Below are 20,755 nucleotides of genomic sequence, written 5' to 3'. Positions count from 1 at the left end.
TGTACGCGGGCCTCTCACTGTTGTGGCCTCTCCGGTTGCGGAGCACAGGCTCCGGACGCGCAGGCTCAGCGGCCATGGCTCACGGGCCCAGCCGCTCCGCGGCATGTGGGATCTTCCCAGACCGGGGCACGAACCCATGTCCCCTGCATCGGCAGGTAGACTGTAAACCACTGCGCCACCAGGGAAGCCCCAGAAGACCTAATCTTAAGACTTCCATTCTCCCCAAACTATCTTCTGTCGTCTCCGTGACCCCAGCAAGATCCCCACAGGCTTCTGATAGAAATTGACAAGCTGATTCTAAAACGTATGTGAAAACGCAAAGGCCCTGGAATAACTAAAACACTAAAACTAACTACAACCACGTTGGAAGACTTAGGCTACCTGATTCAAGACTTACTAAGCACAGTAATTAAGACCATGTGGTGTTGGTCGTAAGATAGACATAAATCAGATGGAACAGACTAGAGTTCCCAGAAATAGACTCCTTCCTACACACATAGGTAACTGGCATTCCACAGAAAGGCCAAGGTAATGCATTGTGGAAAGGATTAGATTTTCCAGAAATGATGCGGGGACAACCGAATAAGCCATATGGAAAAAAATAATGAACTGTGAACTTGCGCTCTACACAGAAATTGACTTGAAACAGGTAATAGACCTAAATGTAAAAGCTAAAATGGGAGAGAAGCTTCGTAACTGTGGCAAAGATTTCTTAGGTCACATAAAGCACTAACCCTCAAAGAAAAAAAAAATACAGTAAATTGGACTTAATCAAAATGTAAAACTTTTGTTCTTTGAAAGACACCATTAAGAAAATGAAAAGCCCAACCACGGACTGGGAGAAAGTAAGGCAAATTTATATCTGACAAAGGACTTGTATTTAGAATATATAAAGAACTCATAACTCAGCAAGAAACCAAACAACCTACTTTATAAGTGGACAAAAGATTTGAACACTACACGGAAGGTAAACTAATGGCCAGTAAGCATCTTTTCATCTGCTTGATACAAAGTCATAAAGGAAATGCAAGTTAAAGCCCCAGTGAGATGCCTTGCACACCCATGACAATGGCTACAACTTAAACTCACGATACCAAATGTTGGCAAGACTGTGGAGCAGCTGACCTCATATACATTGCTGGTGGGAATGTAAAAGGGTGAAACCAGCGTGGAAAACAGTTGGACAGCCTCTTATAAAGTCAAACATACACTTACCGGGACCTCCCTGGTGGCACAGTGGTTAAGAATCCGCCTGCCAACGCAGGGGATACGGGTTCAATCCCTGATCTGGGAACATCCCACGTGCCACGGAGCAACTAAGCCCATGCACCACAACTACTGAGCCCACGTGCCACAGCTACTGAAGCCCGCACACCTAGAGCCCGTGCTCCACAACAAGAGAAGCAACCGCAATGAGAAGCCCGCATGCCGCAATGAAGAGTAGGCCCTGCTCGCTGTAACTAGAGAAAGCCCGTGCACAGCAGCAAAGACCCAAAGCAGCCTCCAAAATAAGTAAATTTAAATCAACTGTACTTCAATAAAATTAAAAGTTAAAAAGAAAAGAAAACAAAAAAAAACCCTACACTTACCATACAACCCAGCAGTCCCTCTCTTTGGTATTGATCCAAGAGAAATGAAAGCCTGTTTCCACGCCAAGACTTGTATTCAAGTGCTCACAGCAGCTTTATTTTCAGTAGCGCCAAACTGGAAACAACCTACATGCCCATCAGCAGATGACTGGGTGAACACACTGTGTTGGAGCCATATCACAGAAAACTACTCAGCCACGAACACTGCCGCCCACGGCAGCGTGGATGTGTCTTAGTCACAAGCCAGACACCAGAGGGGACGTAGCGGACGATTACACACTCACGTGGAAGCTTTCTGTCGCGATCTGGTGGGCTTGACTACAGAGACCCAGGAGGACCTTGAGGGTGATTGTGGTGTTGGCGTTGAGCTAGGTGTGTGCATTAGCGAACACTGCACGTTTTAAATGAGTTAAGCTTTGTGGTATATAAATTATACCTCAACGTTAATTTTTTTTGAAGTGGTGCTGTGATCTTGGCAGTTAGCACTGCAGACTTTTCGATTTGGAGTGGCCCTTGAGAGACTGTGTTCTGCACACCGGTGGGTAGACAGGGCAAGGGACCCAGGGGCCCGGTGGCTGGCCAGGTTTTCTCACTTCCCTCCTGGTGTCCTTTTAGTAATGGTGCTGCAGCAAACAGGTGGCACCTACCGTCTGTCTACCCTTGCTAACGCCCCAGGGACCTTGGGCTTTGACAGAGAAGCCTCTGTTGTGTCCGTCAGTCCGCGTCTGTAGCGTTCAAGGTGAATGAGTCGGTGAACCATGCTGCACCAGATACATAGACAGAAGTCCCGTCTCCTGTCTGGGATGGCAGGGCCGGGCCGGCGCAGCTGATCGAGTGGGGAACGTTGAGGGTAAAGGGAAGGCGGTGACCGGGGCTGCTGCCAGCGGGAGAGGACCGTCCTGAGAGCAGCGCTGCTCCTGGATGGCCTGCAGCACACGGAGCTGCTCTGCTCTGTGCCGGGGGGCGGGCGGGACCCTTGGTGAGGCCCCTCTTCCTTCTGTCTCCTAGGAGTATGCCCAGGCCAGGTTCGATGCCTATTTCGACCAGAAGAGGAAGCTTGGGGTGTGACTGGGGAGGCCTGCCTGTGCTGCATCCCTGGACTGCGCGGGGGCGGCCGAGCCCGAGGCTCCCTCTGTGCTCCGACTACTGTATCTGCAGCAAGAAGGCTCGGACGTCTCGCTGCCGAACACAGATGTGTATGATACGAAAGACTGTATTAAAATTGAGGAACATTTATTTCATATCTTGTTTACGATTTCTCTAGGACTCTGACATGAGATCAGGAAGCAGAATTATAGTACACTAGTGCAATAGTGCAACATCTCAGACCCCCTTAATCTAGAGAAGGCATTTTCTACTTCAGTCAGGTGGGGCAGACAGCAAGAGTAAGCAGTGTCACTGCAGGTGCCTTTTGGTTAATGTTGATCTTTAAAGGATGTTAATGACCGCGCTGGTGAACAGTGCCGACCGGGCTTTCTGTAGGTAACGGGTGTGTAGGGCGGCGAGTGGGCAGCGACACTGCCGATGCCCCGTGGCCTGACCGGGGTCCTGGGAGATGCAGACCGCCCCCGAGGTGCACAGAGGCGGGGATGACTGTGGCTGCCCGCTGACTGCTGCCTGTCATCTGTGTTTTCCTCTGCAGATGAATCTCAGATGAATCTCACCCTAACTGGATGCAGCCCCGCCATGCCTTCTAACTGAAAGTGCTTTATTAACCCCGGCTCTGGGGCAGGCAGTGGGCCGTGGCCACAGAGGGCCAGCAGGCTGCACGGGGACACGTGGACACACATGCCCACCCCGGCACCCCCACTGCCCAATCCGCTTTCCTGGTAGGGAGCGGGCTGCTTTGTCCCACACTCTGCAGCCTTTTCCCCTCCACCTCTGCTCAGCCTGGAGCTGGGCTCTTGTGACAGGGCCAGCTGCCCGCCCCCAGGCATGGTCATGCCCCAGGGAAGCCTCCTGTCGCCCTGGTGCTGGGGCCTCGGTGTGCTGGGTGCGGGAGGGAAACCTTGCCCTCACTGCTCCCCAGTGTACCTCATGTGGTCGTTCTGATGGGAAACCGCAGCCTGTATGTGGAGTATGGGGGCGGGGATAGAGTATAGCTGTGAAATCCATATGTATTAAAAATCCTTTGGGATAAATTTTTTTTTTCACTCTGAACTCTTATTTGAATTGTTTTTTGTGCATACATTCCTGCTACCACAAAGACTGTACTATACAAACAATAAAAAACATAAAAGCTCATCCTCTGTTGTCACCCTCGGATGCATCCCTAGTCTCGGGGAGGTCTCCAGTGCGTCCACCCAGCTCCGGAGGCGAAGCCCTTGGGCGGGAGGGAGGGGGGAGCACCGGGCTGTCCAGGAGGGAACTGAGCGGCTGGGTCAGGGCAGGAGGGGGACTTCCGCTGCCCGGCCTGCTAGACACCGAAAGTTTTAACCAGGTGAGTGTGTTACGATATCCAAGCAATAAAACAGTCCTAGGGGCGTCCCTGGTGGCACAGTGGTTAAGAATCCGCCTGCCAGTGCAGGGGACACAGGTTCGAGCCCTGGTCTGGGAAGATCCCACATGCCACGGAGCAGCTAAACCCGTGCGCCACAACTACTGAGCCTGCGCTCTAGAGCCCGCGAGCCACAAATACTGAGCCTGCGTGCCACAACTACTGAAGCCTGCGCGCCTAGAACCCATGCTGCACAACAAGAGAAGCCCCCGCAGTGAGAACCCCCCGCACCGCAAAGAAGAGTAGCCCCCGCTCACCGCAACTAGAGAAAGCCCGCGTGCAGCAACGAAGACCCAGTGCAGCCAAAAATAAAGTTCTTTTAAAAAACCCAACAGCCCTAGATGCTGCTGCCCTGTGTGTGAGATCTTAGGACACAGCTCCCAGCTCCTGCCTGGGCCCACAGGGTCCGACCGGCCTTGCCGGCCCCCTGCCCCCAGCCTCTCTCGTCCCTAAGATACCAGGCCCTCTCGCACTTTTCCTCTGCCAGGTGGCTTTGGGGTCAGTCTCCCTCACATCCACTCGCTGGCTATCACTTGCATTCTCTGTATGTGGAATTCCTGGGATGCCCATCTGTTCGCTCAGTCATCCTCCTGGATTACACTTGCCCGAGCAGGCCTGTCCCCAGTGCAGGTGACCCCCCCCATCTCTGTGTCTCCTGATGTGACCCCCCACGCCCCAGGGGCGCCCCCTCCAGTGCCTTTGCGCATGCTGGTTCCCCAGCAGCCAGCCTTCTCCAGCCAGGCTGTCCACGCGTCAAAGCCAGGGCAGGGCCAGCTAGTGTCTCCCTGGGGTCACACCTGCCACCCACCCCCGAAACATGCCACATTCTCGGCGCTGAGCCCCTGCTTAGGGTTCCCCTCACCTGCCCCACCCTGCGAGTCTCTGCATAGCTCTGCATACCTCCCCAGGAAGGTAGAGCTTGGAGTCCTGGGCTTGGGCCAGATCCTGAGACGCACACCACCCCCTCTGTTCCTAACCAGACACTGCTCTCAACGTTTCCTGGAGCCAAGTCTCTGCCAGGCGTGTCATACTGCAGCCAGACAGCCCCTCATACCCCAGCCCAGCATCTGGGGGCCCTGAGCGGGGCAGCCCTGGGCTCTGGAGGGACAGGCTCCTCCCGGCAACTGGCCAGACTGAGAGCCACGGTGACGGGGCCAGGTTATGGGGCCAGGCCTCCCGGCTCGCCGCGCCCAGGGCGTCTCTGCCTTCAAGGCAGCCTTTGTTCCCAGGACCTCCAGCCGGAAGAACTACTTGGCAGCTCCTCAGCAGGAGAAAACGAGGCCTCTGGGAAGCACTGGCTCTGCCACCCAGCTGGGGGTGGGACCCAGACCAGAGAGGCCCGAGGATGCCACCACCCTCCCCCCAGCGGAAGGATGGCCTGGCAGCAGGACTGCCCACCAGGGAGGGATGGGGGAAGACTGTGGCCTCTGGGGAGGCAGGGCCTGGAGTCCGGCTCTGCCCTTTTCTGACCTTCGGAGCCCTGGGCAATTCTCAGGGTGCCCTGGACGAGCCTCTGCCCTTGTCTGCGGGAAGCTGGCCTTGGGTGTGACACCACTGTCCCATGTGGAGCGCCGGGTCCGGCTCAGGTGTCCCAGGCTGCTCTCTGCTGCAGAGCATCTTGAGTGCCGGGGGCCAGCGCCAGCACAGGCACGTGAGAATATTGGCCAACTGGTGCCAGGCACCCCCCTCCATACCCAGGGTAGCCCAGACATCATCGTACAGCCAGTTTGCATATCCCCCAAGGATGGGGAGCTCACTCCCCCTGGCCCAGCCTGGGAGGACAATCTTTCTGAGCTAGAATGTACTGGAAACAGCCCTCCCTGGGCCTAGTTCTGCCCCCCTTCACCCCAAGAGACTGGGATCGTTGCAGATGTGCTCATGGGTCCTATCCTGACATCCTGAGGCCCCAGGTCGTAGACCAGTGGCTCCCACCTCCCCCCACCCCCCACCAACTTCAGCTGCAGAGACAGACATAAGGGAGACGGGCACAGAGGCTGGCGTGGTGTCCATCCAACCAAAAGGCTCCCAGGGGCAGGACCAGCCAGGACATGCCAGGCTCCTCCACACCCAGCAGCCCCAGCCCCTGCCTCCCAGACAAGACCAAGACACGGGCCCTGGGCCTTCCCCTTTATTTCTTCCCTGCTCAGCAAGGCAAGGGCAGGGCTGTGGGCACTATTCACCCTCCACGGCGAAGGTGAAGGGGCTCAGCTTGTAGCCAGTACCCGAGTAGAACTTGTTCTGGAACTCCACCCTGGGGTGAGAAGGGAGAGCGGGTGAGGGGACGCCCCCCCGCCCCCCCCGCCCCCTCCCCACCATGCTGCCCACACCAGCCAGGCGGCCACTCACCAGTGCAGCCGCAGCGCGTGCAGGAAGGCCGAGAGCCCCTCCATCACCAGCAGGATGGCCACAGTCATCACGGCGAAGGCGGCGAAGACGGGGACCAGCACCACAGCCGCCACACCCATCTCGCCGCCCAGGCTCAGGCCGGCTCGCATCACCATGGCCCACAGGACCTGTGACAGCTCTGCAGGTGGAGGAGGGAACCGTGGGGACCACCAAGCCACCTTGGCGTCCCGAAGCCCACCCTCCCTGTGGGCCAGCGGGGGACCTCCTCCGACGTCCCCCCTTTACAGACAGGGATACTAAGAAGCGACCAGGGCTTCCCTGGTGGCGCAGTGGTTGAGGGTCCGCCTGCCGATGCAGGGGACACAGGTTCATGCCCCGGTCCGGGAAGATCCCACATGCCGCGGAGCGGCTGGGCCCGTGAGCCATGGCCGCTGGGCCTGCGTGTCCGGAGCCTGTGCTCCGCAACGGGAGAGGCCACAACCGTGAGAGGCCCACGTACCGCAAAAAAAAAAAAAAAGAAGCGACCAGAGGGGGCCACGCATCCAGCAGCCGGGTGTGGGAAGGAGCAGGACTCACGGGCGTGGGCCAAGCTCAGGGCCCAAAGGCGCAGGTAGGAGGCCGTGTTGGAGATGCAGCCCAGGCAGAACTCGATGGTGTGGATGGCTTGGTGCATGAACACCTCGGACAGGACAAACTGGGGGGACAGGTGGCAGTGAGGGGCAGGTGGGGCCGAAGCCATCCCCTACTCAGGAAGGCACCATACCCACCTCGGCCTCCGCCTGGTCCCCTGGGCATCCTGCCTTCTCCTCATCAGAGCCCTGGCTGGCCAGGGACGTGTCAGGCAGGTCCAGAAGCCCGGCTGTGTCCTTATCCTAGAGGTGGTGCAGCGGCATCACAGACCCCCAGCCCCAGATGGGGCTCACGTCCCGGACAGGACCCCACCCCCAGGCTCCCCTACCTCTACCGGCTGTTGCCTCCTCCGAGAGTGGCAGCGGCGGTGCTCCCGGTGCAGGAACAAGGGCGTGCCAAGCAGCAGGACGGGCACCATGGCCAGGGCCAGGACCACCAGCGTGGGCTGCACCACTTCCTGCAGGGGAGGAGGGGGCGATGGTCAGGGCGCCCCTGCGAGCCACCGGCCAGCTCGGGCCACGCGATTCCCCAGGGGCCCGGGGAGCCCGCAGCCCACTCCAGCCCAGGGCCCCTCACCAGGCAGGGACTTCGCCCCGTGTGGAATTCCTCTGGGCATAGAAGCCACCACCCCTGCTGGGAGCTCCCAGGGAGGCCCCCTTGACCTCCCTGTCTCACGGCCTCAGGCCTGCATCCCACTTCTCGGAAGAGGATCCTGCAGCTGAGAGGCCCAGCCACCAGGGGGCCCCAGGGCGGAGTGTGAGCCCCCCACCCCCGCCGCCCCACCCCCACCCCCGCCCCAGCCTACCTGCCCGGAGAAAAGTGGCCGGTTTGTGGGGCTGCTGGAGAAGAGGAACATGTTGATGAAGTGGATGAGGATGCTGGGGGCCGAGGCCGCGCTGGCGGCCGTGACTCGCAGCCACTTGTAGGCGACCAGGAAGACGAGGTAGCCGAACAGCCCCAGCAGGAAGACCAGCTCGGGGAGGGTCTCCAGCAGCAGCCGGTGCCACTGGCCGAAGTGCCTGGGGCAGGAGGGGAGCCGGGTCACCAGGTCGCCCTGGCCCTGCCTGGCCCCCACCCCAAGGCCCCGGTCCTCACATGTGGTTGAAGACTCCCAGGACCACCCCGAAGGTCATGTGGGTGACCCCCAGGATGACAGACATCTTCATCTTGAAGGAGTTGAGGAAGCTCAGGTGGTTGACAGCCAGGCTCCAGACCTGTGGTGGCAGGAGGGATGGGTGTCGTGAAGGGGCCTCTCCACCCGAGTCACTCCCATCGGCCTGTCTGCCCCTCCAGGGCCTCTGCACAACCCGTCACCTGCCCGACAAGGGGCAGCAGAGGGGAACAGTTAAGAGCACAGACTGGGCCGGGCAGCCTGGGCCCCAACCCCAGTTCTTCCTAGCTGGGTGACCTTGGGCGTGTAACCTCAGCTTCCTCACCTGTAAAATGGGGACGGTACTGACGTGCTCCCATGGAGCTGTCACGAGCACTAGACATCAAGTCAATTCAACAAGGGCTCAGAACGGTGCCTGCCTGGCACAGAGGGGACTACAGAACGCTGCCCTCATTGGGACTCGCTTCTCTGCTTTTCAAGTGGCTGCAGTGCAGGCCCCCCTGCCACGCAGGCCCTGGTCTAGGGGGGCTCCTGCCTCCTGTACCCGGAACTGGGCCTGGTGCTTGGGAGGGGCTGGGCGAGCGGGGAGCCCCGGACCCGCCCTCCTGCCCGCCACCGCCTCCGACAGGCGGCCGGGACTCACCGGGTCGATGCCAAAGGGGTACGGTCCCAGGAAGACGCCGGTGACATTGGGGTCCAGGGAGAGCAGCGGCTGCTGGGCCAGGAAGGCGTCACTGTGACAAGAGCAGGCGGGCTGGTCAGGGGCCCGGGGGCCTCAGGGCTGCGGGGCGGGCACGGCCGGGCCTCACCTCCAGCCCGACTGGTTGGCCATGGCCGCCACGCTCCAGCCCGAGGGGAAGACAGCCGTGGCGCAGCTGAAGCACTCGTTGTAGATGAAGCCGGTGTAGACGGAGAACAGGCCCATGAGCAGGAGCAGGTAGCGGCCCTCAAAGAAGGTCCTCCAGATCTGGGGGTGCAGAGAGGCGTGGCGAGAGCCGGCCTGGGCCCCCTGCTGTGCCCGGAGCCCCCCCCCCCTCTCCGCCCCGTACCACCCACCCTGTCGCCCCTCACCTCGTTCTGCGCCGTCTTCACGGCTGGCCGGTTCTCGGCCAGCACCATGGCCAGGGCGAAGAGAAACATGAGCAGCCCGTGGCCCACGTCACCGAACATGACGGCGAAGAGAAAGGGGAAGGTGATGATGGTGTAGGGTGCTGCGGGCAGAGGGGCCACGCGGTCAGCCAGGACCCCCATCCCTGTACAGGATGCCACACAGGCTCCCCAAGCCAGGCTCCGGGGCCCCAGGAGACATGAAGGTGGTGTAGCCAGGCAGGGATGCCACACCGCCTGCCTGCACTCAAGATCCAGGCACTTACTAGCTGTGCAACCTTGGGCTAGTATCTTAACCTCTCTGAACCTCCATTCCCCATCTGCAAAATGGAGATAAAAATACCACCACTTTATAGGACTGTTATAAATGACTTTATCCATGGACAGTACCTGGGAGACCATAAATATAACGTTAGCAGTTCTAGCTATTATTATTTATGAGAAGAGCTCAAAGCAGAAGCACAGAGAGCCCAGTGGTAGTCCTGGCTGGCACATGGCAAGTTCCAGAAGGCCGAGTTGGTCACTTAACCTCTGGGGCCTCAGCTTCCCTTTAGTAAAATGGGGACATTTTCTCATAGGTGTTAGGATTCTAACGCACATCCCAGTTATGGGTTGAATTGTGTCCCCCACCCCAGCAAAAGATATGTTGGAGTCCTAACCCCCAGTACCTTAGACAGGGACCTTCTTTGGAGATACAACCTTTACAGCTGTAACCCAGTGAAAATGAGGTCATTAGGGTGGGTCCTAATCAAACATAACTGGTGTCCCTATAAAAAGGGGGAAATTTAGACCTTAGACACATACACTGGGAGAATGCCATACGAACATGAAGACAGCTGTCTGCAAGCCAAGGAGAGAGGCCTGAACACATTCTCCCTCACAGCTCTCAGAAGGAACCAGCCCTGCCGACACCTTGATCTCAGACTTCCAGCCTCCAGAACTGAGTGACGATAAATACCTATCATTGCAGCCGCACCATCCATGAGGCTTTGTTACAGCAGCCCTAGGAAACGAATACTCCGCAAAGCCACTGCTTTGAGAGCTGGTGGCATATTACCAACCGTGGATATCTGGTGATCAGGCCTGTTCTAACCAGACTGGCATCCGCTAACGCAGAGGGACTACGGGCAGGTGAAATGGGCTGGGGGCCCCACGTCAAGCTCCCAGATGCTGGTCCTGCAGGGTCAGCAGGCCCCAGAGGACCACGTGACCCTGGTCTCAGTCCACACGGCCCTGGATTCCATCCTCATGTGCTGCCTGTACTGCCCCGGGGATCCCAAACCCTGCCTCTTGCCCACTGGATGAGGCAGGACCCCTCCCTGGCCTCCCATAAGGGACCTCATCACGGTTCACCCTCACACCCATTCTTTGGGCTCACACAGAGATGCACTGCAGCCCCTACCCCGTGACACGGGGGATGCTGGGCCACTGGCCACACCGCAGCCAGCCTTCTGCAGGGAGGGTGGTATCTGGAGGGAGAAGAACCTGGCGGATGACAGGCCAGGTCCCACAGGCCTCAGGAAGGAGGAGGGGGCCAGGAAGGGAGGAAAGCCAGTGCCTGCTGCCCTCGGGACGGGCACTGGCAAACGGGAGGGGGCTGCCACAACCCAGCTCCAGCCTGTTGGAGGTGGGCCATGTCGCCAAATCTCTCACTTTTCGCCAGTCTTGAGAAAATGCAGACTTTTGCGAAAACTCCCACTTTAAACCCTGGCACCCGCAGCAGACACTGAGGCTCTGCCCAGGCGGCCGCAGCTCCCTTGGCAGCTCTGTGCAACCCTCTGCCCAGTGGGCCACTTAGAGAGCAGCAGCCTCGCCAGGCCAGTGAGCACCCAGGTGGACGTGCCTGGAGCTGACGGCCTCACTGCCCACCCGCGAGGGCTGGCAGACGACTGAGGGCGCTGGGTTTGAAAGCCCTGCTCATCAGCCTTGAGGTGGACACACCATAGTGTCCTTCGTGCTCTAGAGCTCCCTGCAGGCTCAGGCTGAGGCTGGGCTTCACCTGAGACTGGCCCTACTCAGCTCTCCCCTTCCTGCCTGCTTCCCCGTCCCCTGAGGTCCCTTACTGGTTTCTCCCAGGAACACCTCTCTTAATACGCCACTTGCATCAGAGACCCCATCTCGGGGTCTGCTTCTGGGAGAACCTGACCTGGGGCTGCACCCAATTCAAACCTTTCAACGTGGCCAGACAACGTGGCCAAGCAAAACACGTCTGCAGACTGATGCTGGCCTCGTGGACCACTGGTTTGCAGCCTTTGGCGATCATTAATCTTCCCAACACCGCTCAGGTATGTACCGTCATCCCCATTTTATAGATGAGGAAACTGAGGCTCAGAGAAGCTAAGAAACTCATCAAAGTAAGTGAGCAGGACCTCCAACCTGGTCCATTCCTACTGCAAAGCTGCTATCCTTTGCACAACTCTGCCGGTTCCCCTGTTAGCTTAACAGCAGGGCAGTGGGGGTGTCTGCGGGGGATAAACGTGAAGTGCCTCCACTGGGCCCCCAAGAACATGACCAGGAGTGCGCCCCTCACCTCAGGAGGGCGGGACAGGCCCAGGTGGCGACGCAGCCCTCCCATGCTTCCACCCAGGGCAGCAGCTGAGCCTCCCGAAGGCCGGGGCTGGGGACGTGGTGCCTCTCACCGGGGTTGACCTCCTGGTAGCGGCCCACACCATAGGCGTCCACGATGCCCTGGAAGCTGGCCGTGAAGCGGTTGGTACGGATGAGTGTGGGGGGCATGTCCCGGCAGGGGATGCGGTGAACCACGGCGCTCACACCCGCCTCGCTCTGGGGCACCCGGCAGGCAGACAGACAGACAAGACTGATGGCAGGGGCTTTCAGGGACGCTCGGACCCTCCAGCCACGGCCAGCTAGAGATGGAGAACACTGTGGGGACTCGCTGGATGGGAGCCAGGGGACCCAGGGCAGCCCCTCCTCTCCCTGTGAAATAGCATGACCAGCCCCACCTGCCCCAGTTCAGGGGGATTCAGGGAGGGCCAGAGATTGGCCCAAAAGTCACTCGGGAAACAGAAGCGTGCTTCTTCCCATCCAGGTGGCCCAGGAGAGGGAGCCCCATGGCCACAGGTGAGCACCTAGCACGGCGACCCCTGGAAGCAGGGTCAGCAACCCCATTTCACAGATGAGCCCAAGGCTCCCTCCAGTTGGCCCAAGGTCACAGGGCCAGTACCTGCAGAGCCTGGATTTGAACCCGGTTTCTAACTTAACACCCAGTGCAGCTTCCAGGGTGTGACGGCCCATCCCAGGGCCTCTGGGAAGTCAGGGCAGGAAGAGGGCTTGCTGGGCCAGGGCCATCACGGTGGACTCCCTGGAGGAGGATGAGCCCCGGCAAAGGCACGGCGCTGATGGCACCGGGAATGGGACATGTGTTGTGTGGAGGAAACCAGCCCCTGCCTGGCAGTAGGGGAGGGCGGGAGACCACCCCCCATGCTCACCGAGCTGCCCTGCAGCGCCTGCTGCAGGGTGGGCAGGTCGCGCGTGGCACACCAGGCCTCGGCGATGAGGCACTTGTGCGTGGTGCTCACGCTGCACTGGTTGAGGGCCAGGTACACGGCCTTCATCTTGCGGATCTGCACCTGCCAGGGCGGCAACAGTCTCTGCACCCGGCCCAGCACCTGGCTCAGGAAGTGCTCCGTCTCACCCAGGACCTGCGACCAGAGCAGGGGGTCAGGAGGAGTGGCAGGGGGAGGAGGGGCGGGGAGGGGGAGGGGTGTCAGGAGGGGAGGGGTGGGGAGGGGTGTCAGGAGGGGAGGGGCGGGGAGGGGGAGGGGTGTCAGGAGGGGAGGGGCGGGGGGAAGGCAGGGCTACAGCCAGGCCACGGGCGCCCACCTCCTGCAGCTCTTGGCTCTGCTGCTGCAGCTGCTGCAGGGCTGCGCGGCGGGCCTCCTCCTGCTCCACAAATGGGAAGACGTGGCAGTGGAAGCTGGCAGGGAGGAGGGGGGAGGTGAGGTGGGCACAGGGTCCAGGGCTTGCAGAGGCTGAGTCGAAAGGGAGCCCACAGGGCAGTGTGGCAGACAGAGCGGGCTCGGTGGAGGTGACACGCAGGGGCCCGGGCACGAGGGCAGCGGGGGGCCAGCCCCCCACCCGACGGGGGCTCACCAGTCAGTGATCTTGCGAATCTTCTGCCCGATCTGCTCTCCCCAGTAGGAGATGAGGAAGGTCACCCACGTCGCAGGCTCACCCTGCCGGAGCGGGGCGCACATCACCCTGCAGTCCCGGCTCCACCCAGCACGCACCCCAGCCTGCGCGCCCGGCCCGCTCACCGTCACGGGCCCCTCCAGCGGCTGCTCCACGTCCCTGAAGCTGGCGATGAGGAAGCCGTGGCAGGCCCTCCAGAGCAGGCGCTCCAGGGCGGCGGCCTTGTGGGGCTCCACGGCACCTGCTACGAAGCTGCAGGGACGGGCGGGGCTGGGCAGGGGCTGCTCCGGCCTCCCCCCCCTCACCCGGGCCAGGCACACTGCCCCCGTCCGCACAGAGGAGGCAGGAGCCCGCCAGGCAGGGCCAGAAGAGACCCCCAGGGGCAAAGGGAAGTCCAGGCCTGAGGGCAGCTGCACGAGGGCCCTGGACAAGAAGTCCGAGCTGGCCTGCCTCACCCCTGCACCAACCGGAAAGAGAGCGAAGCTGCCCCTCACTTACTTGACCCTCAGGTCCTGGTGCGGCCCCCCGGGGGACTGGAGCAGGGGTGTTCTTTCCAGGGGCCCATCTGTGTGGCTGGCTGCCAACTAGGAGCCAAGAGGCGCCATGAGTCCCGGCCCAGGTGGGGCCTGGGGCCCCCGCCCCTCCCCACGCCCTGCCAGGGCCGGAGCTGACCGAGGGGCCATGGCCCTGGCCCAGTACAGCCGAGTGGAGCTGCAGCTGGTGGAGCTGGGCCCGCAGGGCCTGCCGGTTGCCCCGCACGACCTGGAGCTCCTGTGCTAGGCGATCCGTCTCCTCCTGGATGCGCAGAAGGTCGCGGGGCAAGGGCGCCGGCAGCGCCCCCTCAGGCAGAGGCAGCGTCAGCCCAGCCTGCCGTACCTCCTCCTGCAGGAAGGCTGGGTGCAGAGGGACGGGCATCAGGGAGCCGGCTCAGGAGCCACCACCAGCCAATGGCCACTATTAGCCAAGGGATGGCTAACATCTAGGGAATTCCAACTGCCACCCCAAACTCTGCTGGCCACCAGCTAACTGATTCACTGAGTCTGAGACCCCGGAAAAACCTCAGGATAAACCTCCATCCCTGCAGGTCTTCTCCGCCTCCCCCCGCCCTGGGGCTCTCCTGGGCTGCTCTCCGTCCCCAGCCCCTGGCCTGGGTCCCATAGCGGTCTTCGGGCAGGTGGCCCTAGCACTGCAGGGGATGAGAGCTTGCATGGAGGCCCACAGGGTACCTGCCTGATGACTTAAAACCTATCAGTCAATCTAACCATTAAACAGACATGCTCTATCCTCCCACCTTGCAGGACCCTCCTAAGAGGCGTTTCCAGAATAGAACCCAGGGCAGGGGTCCCTCTTGCCCAGGGCCAAGCAGCTGCTCCTTGGGGGCACCTGACCCAGGATCCTGGCCTCTGCCCATCCCAGTCCATCTGCAGCAGAAAAAGTTCTGTCCATGCTTCTCTCCTGCTTAGGAACCTATGGGTGGCTCCTGGCGCCAAGAGGGTGAAGTCCCGAGCCCTCATTCGGTATTCAAGGCCTCTTCCAAGCCGGGCCTGGCCTGGACCCTCTGCTCAGCTCACCCGAGAACACCCCAAAGATCCCAGCTGCCCCGTCCTGGCTCTGCAGGGCCTGGCCCGGACCTCCCTTCTCTGCCGTCCGCCTGGGCAACTCGGACTCTTCCTTTCAGACCAAGCTTGACTGGCACCTCCTCCAGGAAGTATGCCTGGGGTGTGGGCCCAGGGCCAACTCACCGAAGGTCTTCTCCAGCTCTTCACAGCGACGAACATCTACCACGAAACGTCTCTGGAAGGCACTCACCGAGGCATTGAGCTGTGGTTGCCAAACGGAGGGATCAGTTTTCCAGGCAGAGGGCCAAGGAGGTCCCCCCACCAGGGCCCAGGCCCGGCTCTCCTCAGGCCACAGCTGCCTCCCCCAGAAAGGTGCTGAGTACGCTGTGACCCTCCAGATGCCCAGCTGAAGACACACCAGACCCCATGTGGCCTGGGAAGGGCGAGGCAGGGCCCAGGAGGCCTGGCTGAACCCGGGCTGGCACAGGGTGGTCTCAGCCACGAGTAAAGCCGGCCTGAGAGCAAAGTATATATGGCAGAGGTTGCCGGGATTCAAGCAGGGCCGGGGGTCAGTCTGGGGGAGATGGTCCACCGTATGGAACACCCAAGAACGAGGCCTCCCCTCACGCCCACCCCGGCCCCACTCACATCTCTGAACTCCACAAGGCCCAGCTCCCCAAGCTGGCTCACGCAGGCGTAGGCAGCAGCTGTGGGCAGGAAGAGCTGGACGAGCGCCACCTCCTCACTCCGGAACATGGAGCCCATGGTCCTGTGGGGCCGACAGGGGTGGGAGCTCAGGCGGGTGGGGTCCCAGGCAGTTCCCCACCAGGTGTGAATTCTGGGTTCACATGATCCTGCAAGGTCCCGCTACCACCCCTATCTGACAGATGGGGAGACTGAGGCCCAGGATGGCTTAGCGGGGTGCTGAGGTCACACAGGAAGTAAGCGGCGAGCTGACCTTACAGCTGGACCCACAGTCCAACGTCAAGCTCCTTCCCAGCTGGCTCTGCCCCGTCTGAGACCCCTACCCCCGACCCCTAGTGGCTCCTGGGGACACTGGCTCTTCTCACACCTGGCCCCTGCTCCTCCTGTCCCCTCTCTGTGACCTGCCCTCACCCGAGATCCTACACATCCTCGGGGCCCCAGGCCAAGGGCCACCTCCAGCGCCGGCCACCTGACTGCCCTCGCCTTTCCACCCTGGGGAGCAACCTTGACAGGAACAGCAGGGCTGAGGTCCGCCCCATCCCCACAGGCAGCCAGGGCCCTCCTCCCTCCCTGCGAGTCTGTGGGCGCTGAGGGGTGGGGGCCTCCTCTGGGACTCAGGAAGGGTAGAGAGGACAGGCAGAGGGCGCTGAGGAAGCGGGACCTTCCCCTGAGGCCCGGGCTGTCCGGCAGCAGCAGAGCTGGTAGGGGCCGAGGGAGGAGCCCTCCAGGTGTCGAAACCAACAAAAGTGAAACTGTGGAAACTGAAATGGGCAGGAAGGGCCTGGCCGGGCCTTTGCTTAATCGCTGCCCGCAGGGCAGGGGGAGCGCCAGGGTGGCCTCCCTGGGCCCTGTAGACGCCCAGCCCACAAGCCAGGGCTCCATGGCCACTGCCCTTGGGGCCCAGGGCCGGCCCCTGCCCCTCTGTGGGACTCAGTTTCCTTAGCTCACAAATTGAGCGGCGGAGGGAACAGGAACAGGCCAGAGCCCCGCTGAGAGGGTGAACATCTGACACCCTGCCTGCTGTCTGGGCTGGGCTGGGGCCTGCCTAGTTGGTCACTTCCTCTCCTGGGTCTGGTTTACTTAAATGTAAAAGAAAAAAAAGAAAAAAAAGGAAAAGCAGCCCCTTCCCCAGCCCCGGGAGAATACAAGAGAGAATGGGGAGAGACAGCTGCGGGCTGTGGAAGCAGCAGGCCCTGAACGGGGAAGGGTGGCAAGAGGGCCAGGGACCAAGGCTCTGAGCCCTACCAAGCTGTGATTAGCTGTGTGTTCTTTGGGGAGTCTCTCACCCTCTCTGGGCCTCCACTTCCTCTTTGGGTGAATGGGACTTGGCCACCCCGCCAGAGACAGGACCTAGGTGGGGAGATAAAAATAACAAGGGCCCCCATGTAACTCCCTCGCCCGCAATACCTCATTTAAATCTAACAGCAATCCTTGGGGGAGGGGGCACTGTAGCCCTGTTTTATAGACGGGTCAGCAGGTGACGGAGCCAGGCAGGAGCCAGGCCCTGGGGCTGCAGGTTTGGAAGTCCCAGCCCACAGTATGCACTCAGGGGAGGGCTGTTCTCTGCCCCAGGTACCCCAAAAGGCTGGGCTGGCCAAACGGGGGTTGTAGGGAGCTAGGTCTGGGGATCCAGGCAGGGCAGCAGCCCTGCGGCCTGGGCACGTCCCTTGGATGGGACAAGCCATGGTGAGCACAGGGGTGCAGAGACCTGGGCAGATCCCTCCCCTGGCATTTCAGGCCTCCACTGTCTCATCCCCTCCCCCTCATCCTCCCTGACCCCCTCCTGAGCCAGGGGCCACCCCAGAGACATTTACAGAACAAATGAAGGTGCCTCCACCCTTCACGGTCCAGGCTCTAGTCACTCTGTGCCCCTCTCCTCCCGCTCCCTTGGGAGGCTGGAGGCTTAAAGCCAACTCCTCCAGAAAACCACCAGATCTCTCCTCTGAGCCCCTGGCCCGCCACGACGAGCTGGGCTGGAGACGAGGGTCTGCGTGCGCTCTCTTCTAGCTCCGCCTCTTCCTAGTTGGGTGGGCCTCAGTTTTCTCATCTGTAGAATGGGTCCCTCCCTGCCAGGAAGATGCAGCAGAGAAAGCTCTGAGCACCACCTGGCCCGGCACAGCTGCGCTCAATACTACTTGTTTGTTATAGGCTGTTAACACCCCCATTCTCCTCTTCTTTCTCCTCTTTCGCCTTCTTTCTCCTCTTTCGCCTCTGTGGCCCCCAGCAACGGCTGACAGCCGCGGGCCGGACGATTGAGCTGCCTCTACTGACCCAGCTGGGTTGGGGCGCCACGACACCCCCCGCTTCCCAGGGCAGTGGGAAGCGAGGGTGGTAGGCAGAACTGGGGGCTCTGCAGCCCCCTGCTGGGGCACTTACCCCCGGGTCGGCTGCACGCGGCGCTGCTCTGCGCAGCTCTGCACTCCCAGCTCTGAGATCCCCGCCGCGGCGCCCACGCAACTCACTTTCCGCGGCGGGCGGGGCCGGGAGGGGCGGAGCCAGGGAAGCTCCGCCCCTGGCCCGCCCCGAACCCCCACCCGGAGTCCTGGGAGCTGGAGCGCGGGTCGGAGGCAGGCCCTGGGCTGGGATTGCCTGGCGGCCTCGCTTCCTCGATCCAGGCTGGGAGACCATTCGGAGCTGTGGGCCGCCTAATACGGGCGAGGAGGCCCGGAGGCTGGAGCAGACACTGACCAGCACCAACCGCGCACATCTACGTGGCCGGGATGTGGGGAGATGCCCAGCCTAGGCCCAGCTCCGGGGCTACAGGGTGGGCTCTCCACCATCTAGAGGGCTCACTGGGCTGATTAGACCCCAATACGCTCAGGCCTGGGGCCCAACACCTACGTGTCTCCACCTCTAGGACCCCCTCCCCCCTGCGTGAGGCCGCACGCAATTACACAGGTCCTTATAGCTTCCTGCTTCTGACCACCACCTTGGACTCCAGGTCCAGTGGTCTGGGCCTTTGGGCGGGTGGCTGCCCTTCTCTGGGGCCTCTTTCCTCAATGGCAGCAGGACACCAAGGGCCAGGGCCTGGGACCCGCACCCAGCAGGCACTGGGCAATGCTCTGCCCTGGCTGTCACTCCTCCTGTGGCTGGATGTGTCCCCATGACCTTGCTGCTACTGAGCTCCGTGCAGTTTGTCCTGTCGCAGCACCCACAACCTGGGGCTCACGACTGTCCAGCTGCCTGCACTTTGGACAGGCCAAGCCTGCACCCGCTGGGGCCCCTCAGGGCAAGGGCCTGTGAGAGGTGGGGGGAGGGTGGGCAAACGGAGCCCCAGAGCTGGGCGCTGGCAACTGAGTCACAGCCAAGGCTAGTGTCTTCAGCAAAGTGGGAGACACTTTCTGGGGCACTGAGGGGCTACTTTCAAGGAGTAACCTCGACACAACCAAACTGAGTACCAGTGGGGGCCTCGGGTCAATACTTCCTGTTCAGGGCAAACTGGAACTCTATCATGTTACAAAATGGCGTTAGAGCTGCACTCTGACCCAGCAGTAAGGGAGAGAATCAAGTCAGGAGCTGGATACACTCATCCATTTTATTTTATTTTTTTTTGGCTGTGCTGCATGGCATGGGCAATCTTAGTTCCCCAACCAGGGATCGAACCCACAGCCCCTGCACTGGAAGTGTGGAGTCTTAACCACTGGACCACCAGGGAAATCCCTAGACTCATCTACTTTAAATGAAAGTATTCTATTTACCTGCGTACAGATAGAAGCTCCATGTCAAGCATCTAGTGCTGGTTATGTGTGGGAAAAGCAAAATTAGAGGCGATGTAGGATTTTCAAGCCTGCCTCTTACAACTGGCCTTGTTTTCGGAGAGCTCCTGCCCCCAGCAGCCAGCAGGACTAGTGGTGCTGGACTCGTGGACACTCCCCGGGCTCAAGTCTTCCTTCCTGGTCCTGCACTTCTCACCTCTGTGCCATTTTGTGGGTTCAAAGGACCCCAAAACCTTGGCCAGTGGTGGGGCCCACACAAGTCCTGGGCCACTTCTGCATCAGGAGATGGCCCATCCTGGCCTGGTAAGTAGGTCCAGGTGTCAGCAGGGGATCTGAGAAAAGGGGCTTCCTGGTAATGAGCTGGGTAATCTGGGTTTCTTTGCTGCAGGCCTTCTCAGAGCCTTGAATGTGCTGTCATGCAGTGCCTGTCCCAGAGGGGAGAGGCACTTGGGGCATTTCCCACACTTACTGGTCCCTAGAACACCCTTCCAAGAAGCATCTTGGGAGATCAGTGTTTTGTAAAAAGCACTTTTGGAAATAATGGAGAAAGGGAACTCCGAGATCTCTCAGGCCCGAATTAGTTTTCTCATCAGATGTGTGCTGTGTGATCCTGAGCAAGACACTTCGCCCCTCTGAGCCAGTTTCCTCATTGCTGAGAATGAATTGAAATCCTCTCACACCTCTTAGCACCAAGTTATAGGGGGCTGTTTCTGGCTACTCTGCTGCCACTGGGCTTGCGTGTGGCCCCAGAAGGAACCATGTCACTTGGCTGGGACTGCAAAGCAGGAAGTCCTGAGCGGCAGAAGCCATGCCAGCAGCCTGGTCTGGGGAAGCTGGGGAGAAAAGCGGATGTGGCTGGAGGAGAGGCAGAGCCAGCTCACAGGCAGCAGGGCCTGGGTCACCCCCTCGTGACTGTCACCCCCCCGCCAGAGCAGCCTTCCCCTGCCTCCCAGCAAGGATGCTCTGGCCTTTCCAAGTTCCTGCTCTTGATGTATTTCTGCCCGCGGCCTTGCGAGAGGCTCTAGGTCCTTAGGGTCTCAGCTGTGGGTGGCCCTCAGGAGAGGACAGGCCCCAGCCCCACCCCTTGGGCACACAGGATTATGGGAACAGTGGACCTGGGCCGACCTCCAGCCTGCGGAGCCTTGGGGAACATGCCCAGGAAGATGTGTGGGCCACACACTGCCGCGGGCCCGGGCCCAGCCACGGGGAGGGCCTGGCAGGTCCCACAGAGTCGCACAGGAGGGCGACTCTGTCCGAGGACCTGGTCCAATGGAGGAAGCCACAGGCCGTGGTCAGGCCGCAGACGGTCTCGGCCTGGACGGCGGACTGATGACAGAGGCGGT

The 20,755-nt window shown here is 60.7% G+C and overlaps 2 protein-coding genes across 6 annotated transcripts in view; one reads left to right on the top strand and one right to left on the bottom strand.

Annotated features, from left to right (window-relative positions):
* Positions 1-3,833, top strand: part of CHKA (choline kinase alpha) — a 62,527-nt gene extending 58,694 nt beyond the window's left edge. For all 3 annotated transcript variants that reach the window (XM_027090696.1, XM_027090695.1, XM_027090694.1), the window contains one exon: positions 2,598-3,833. In XM_027090696.1, the coding sequence (XP_026946497.1) occupies positions 2,598-2,657 (60 nt within the window). In that variant the 3' untranslated portion in view covers positions 2,658-3,833. The remainder of the gene's footprint in view (positions 1-2,597) is intronic.
* A 2,366-nt stretch (positions 3,834-6,199) lies between these two features.
* TCIRG1 (T cell immune regulator 1, ATPase H+ transporting V0 subunit a3) lies at positions 6,200-18,135 on the bottom strand. Of its 3 annotated transcripts, none has more exons than XM_027090689.1 (21): positions 18,073-18,115; positions 16,983-17,046; positions 15,640-15,760; positions 15,175-15,253; positions 14,105-14,325; positions 13,931-14,016; positions 13,558-13,684; positions 13,394-13,476; positions 13,124-13,217; positions 12,730-12,942; positions 11,920-12,163; positions 9,245-9,384; positions 8,983-9,140; positions 8,817-8,907; positions 8,158-8,276; positions 7,868-8,081; positions 7,397-7,519; positions 7,200-7,304; positions 7,009-7,126; positions 6,433-6,610; positions 6,200-6,337 (listed from the first exon to the last, which is right to left on the bottom strand). In XM_027090689.1, exons 3-21 carry the CDS (start codon positions 15,754-15,756, stop codon positions 6,259-6,261), a joined length of 2,589 nt encoding a protein of 862 aa, XP_026946490.1. In that variant the 5' UTR covers positions 15,757-15,760; positions 16,983-17,046; positions 18,073-18,115; the 3' UTR covers positions 6,200-6,258. The 3 variants fall into 3 exon arrangements, with proteins under 3 accessions (XP_026946490.1, XP_026946492.1, XP_026946491.1); XM_027090691.1 differs by having other exon boundaries at positions 11,920-12,064; positions 18,073-18,112; XM_027090690.1 differs by lacking the exon at positions 16,983-17,046 and having other exon boundaries at positions 18,073-18,135.
* Between the last annotated feature and the right edge of the window lie 2,620 nt (positions 18,136-20,755).

Source organism: Aethalodelphis obliquidens, unplaced genomic scaffold (assembly GCF_003676395.1).
Source record: "Aethalodelphis obliquidens isolate GAN/ISIS:26980383/991018 unplaced genomic scaffold, ASM367639v1 scaffold69, whole genome shotgun sequence".
NCBI lineage: Eukaryota > Metazoa > Chordata > Mammalia > Artiodactyla > Delphinidae > Aethalodelphis > Aethalodelphis obliquidens.
Note: the sequence above shows the minus strand (reverse complement) of the source record. Positions and strands in the feature narration are given on the sequence as shown.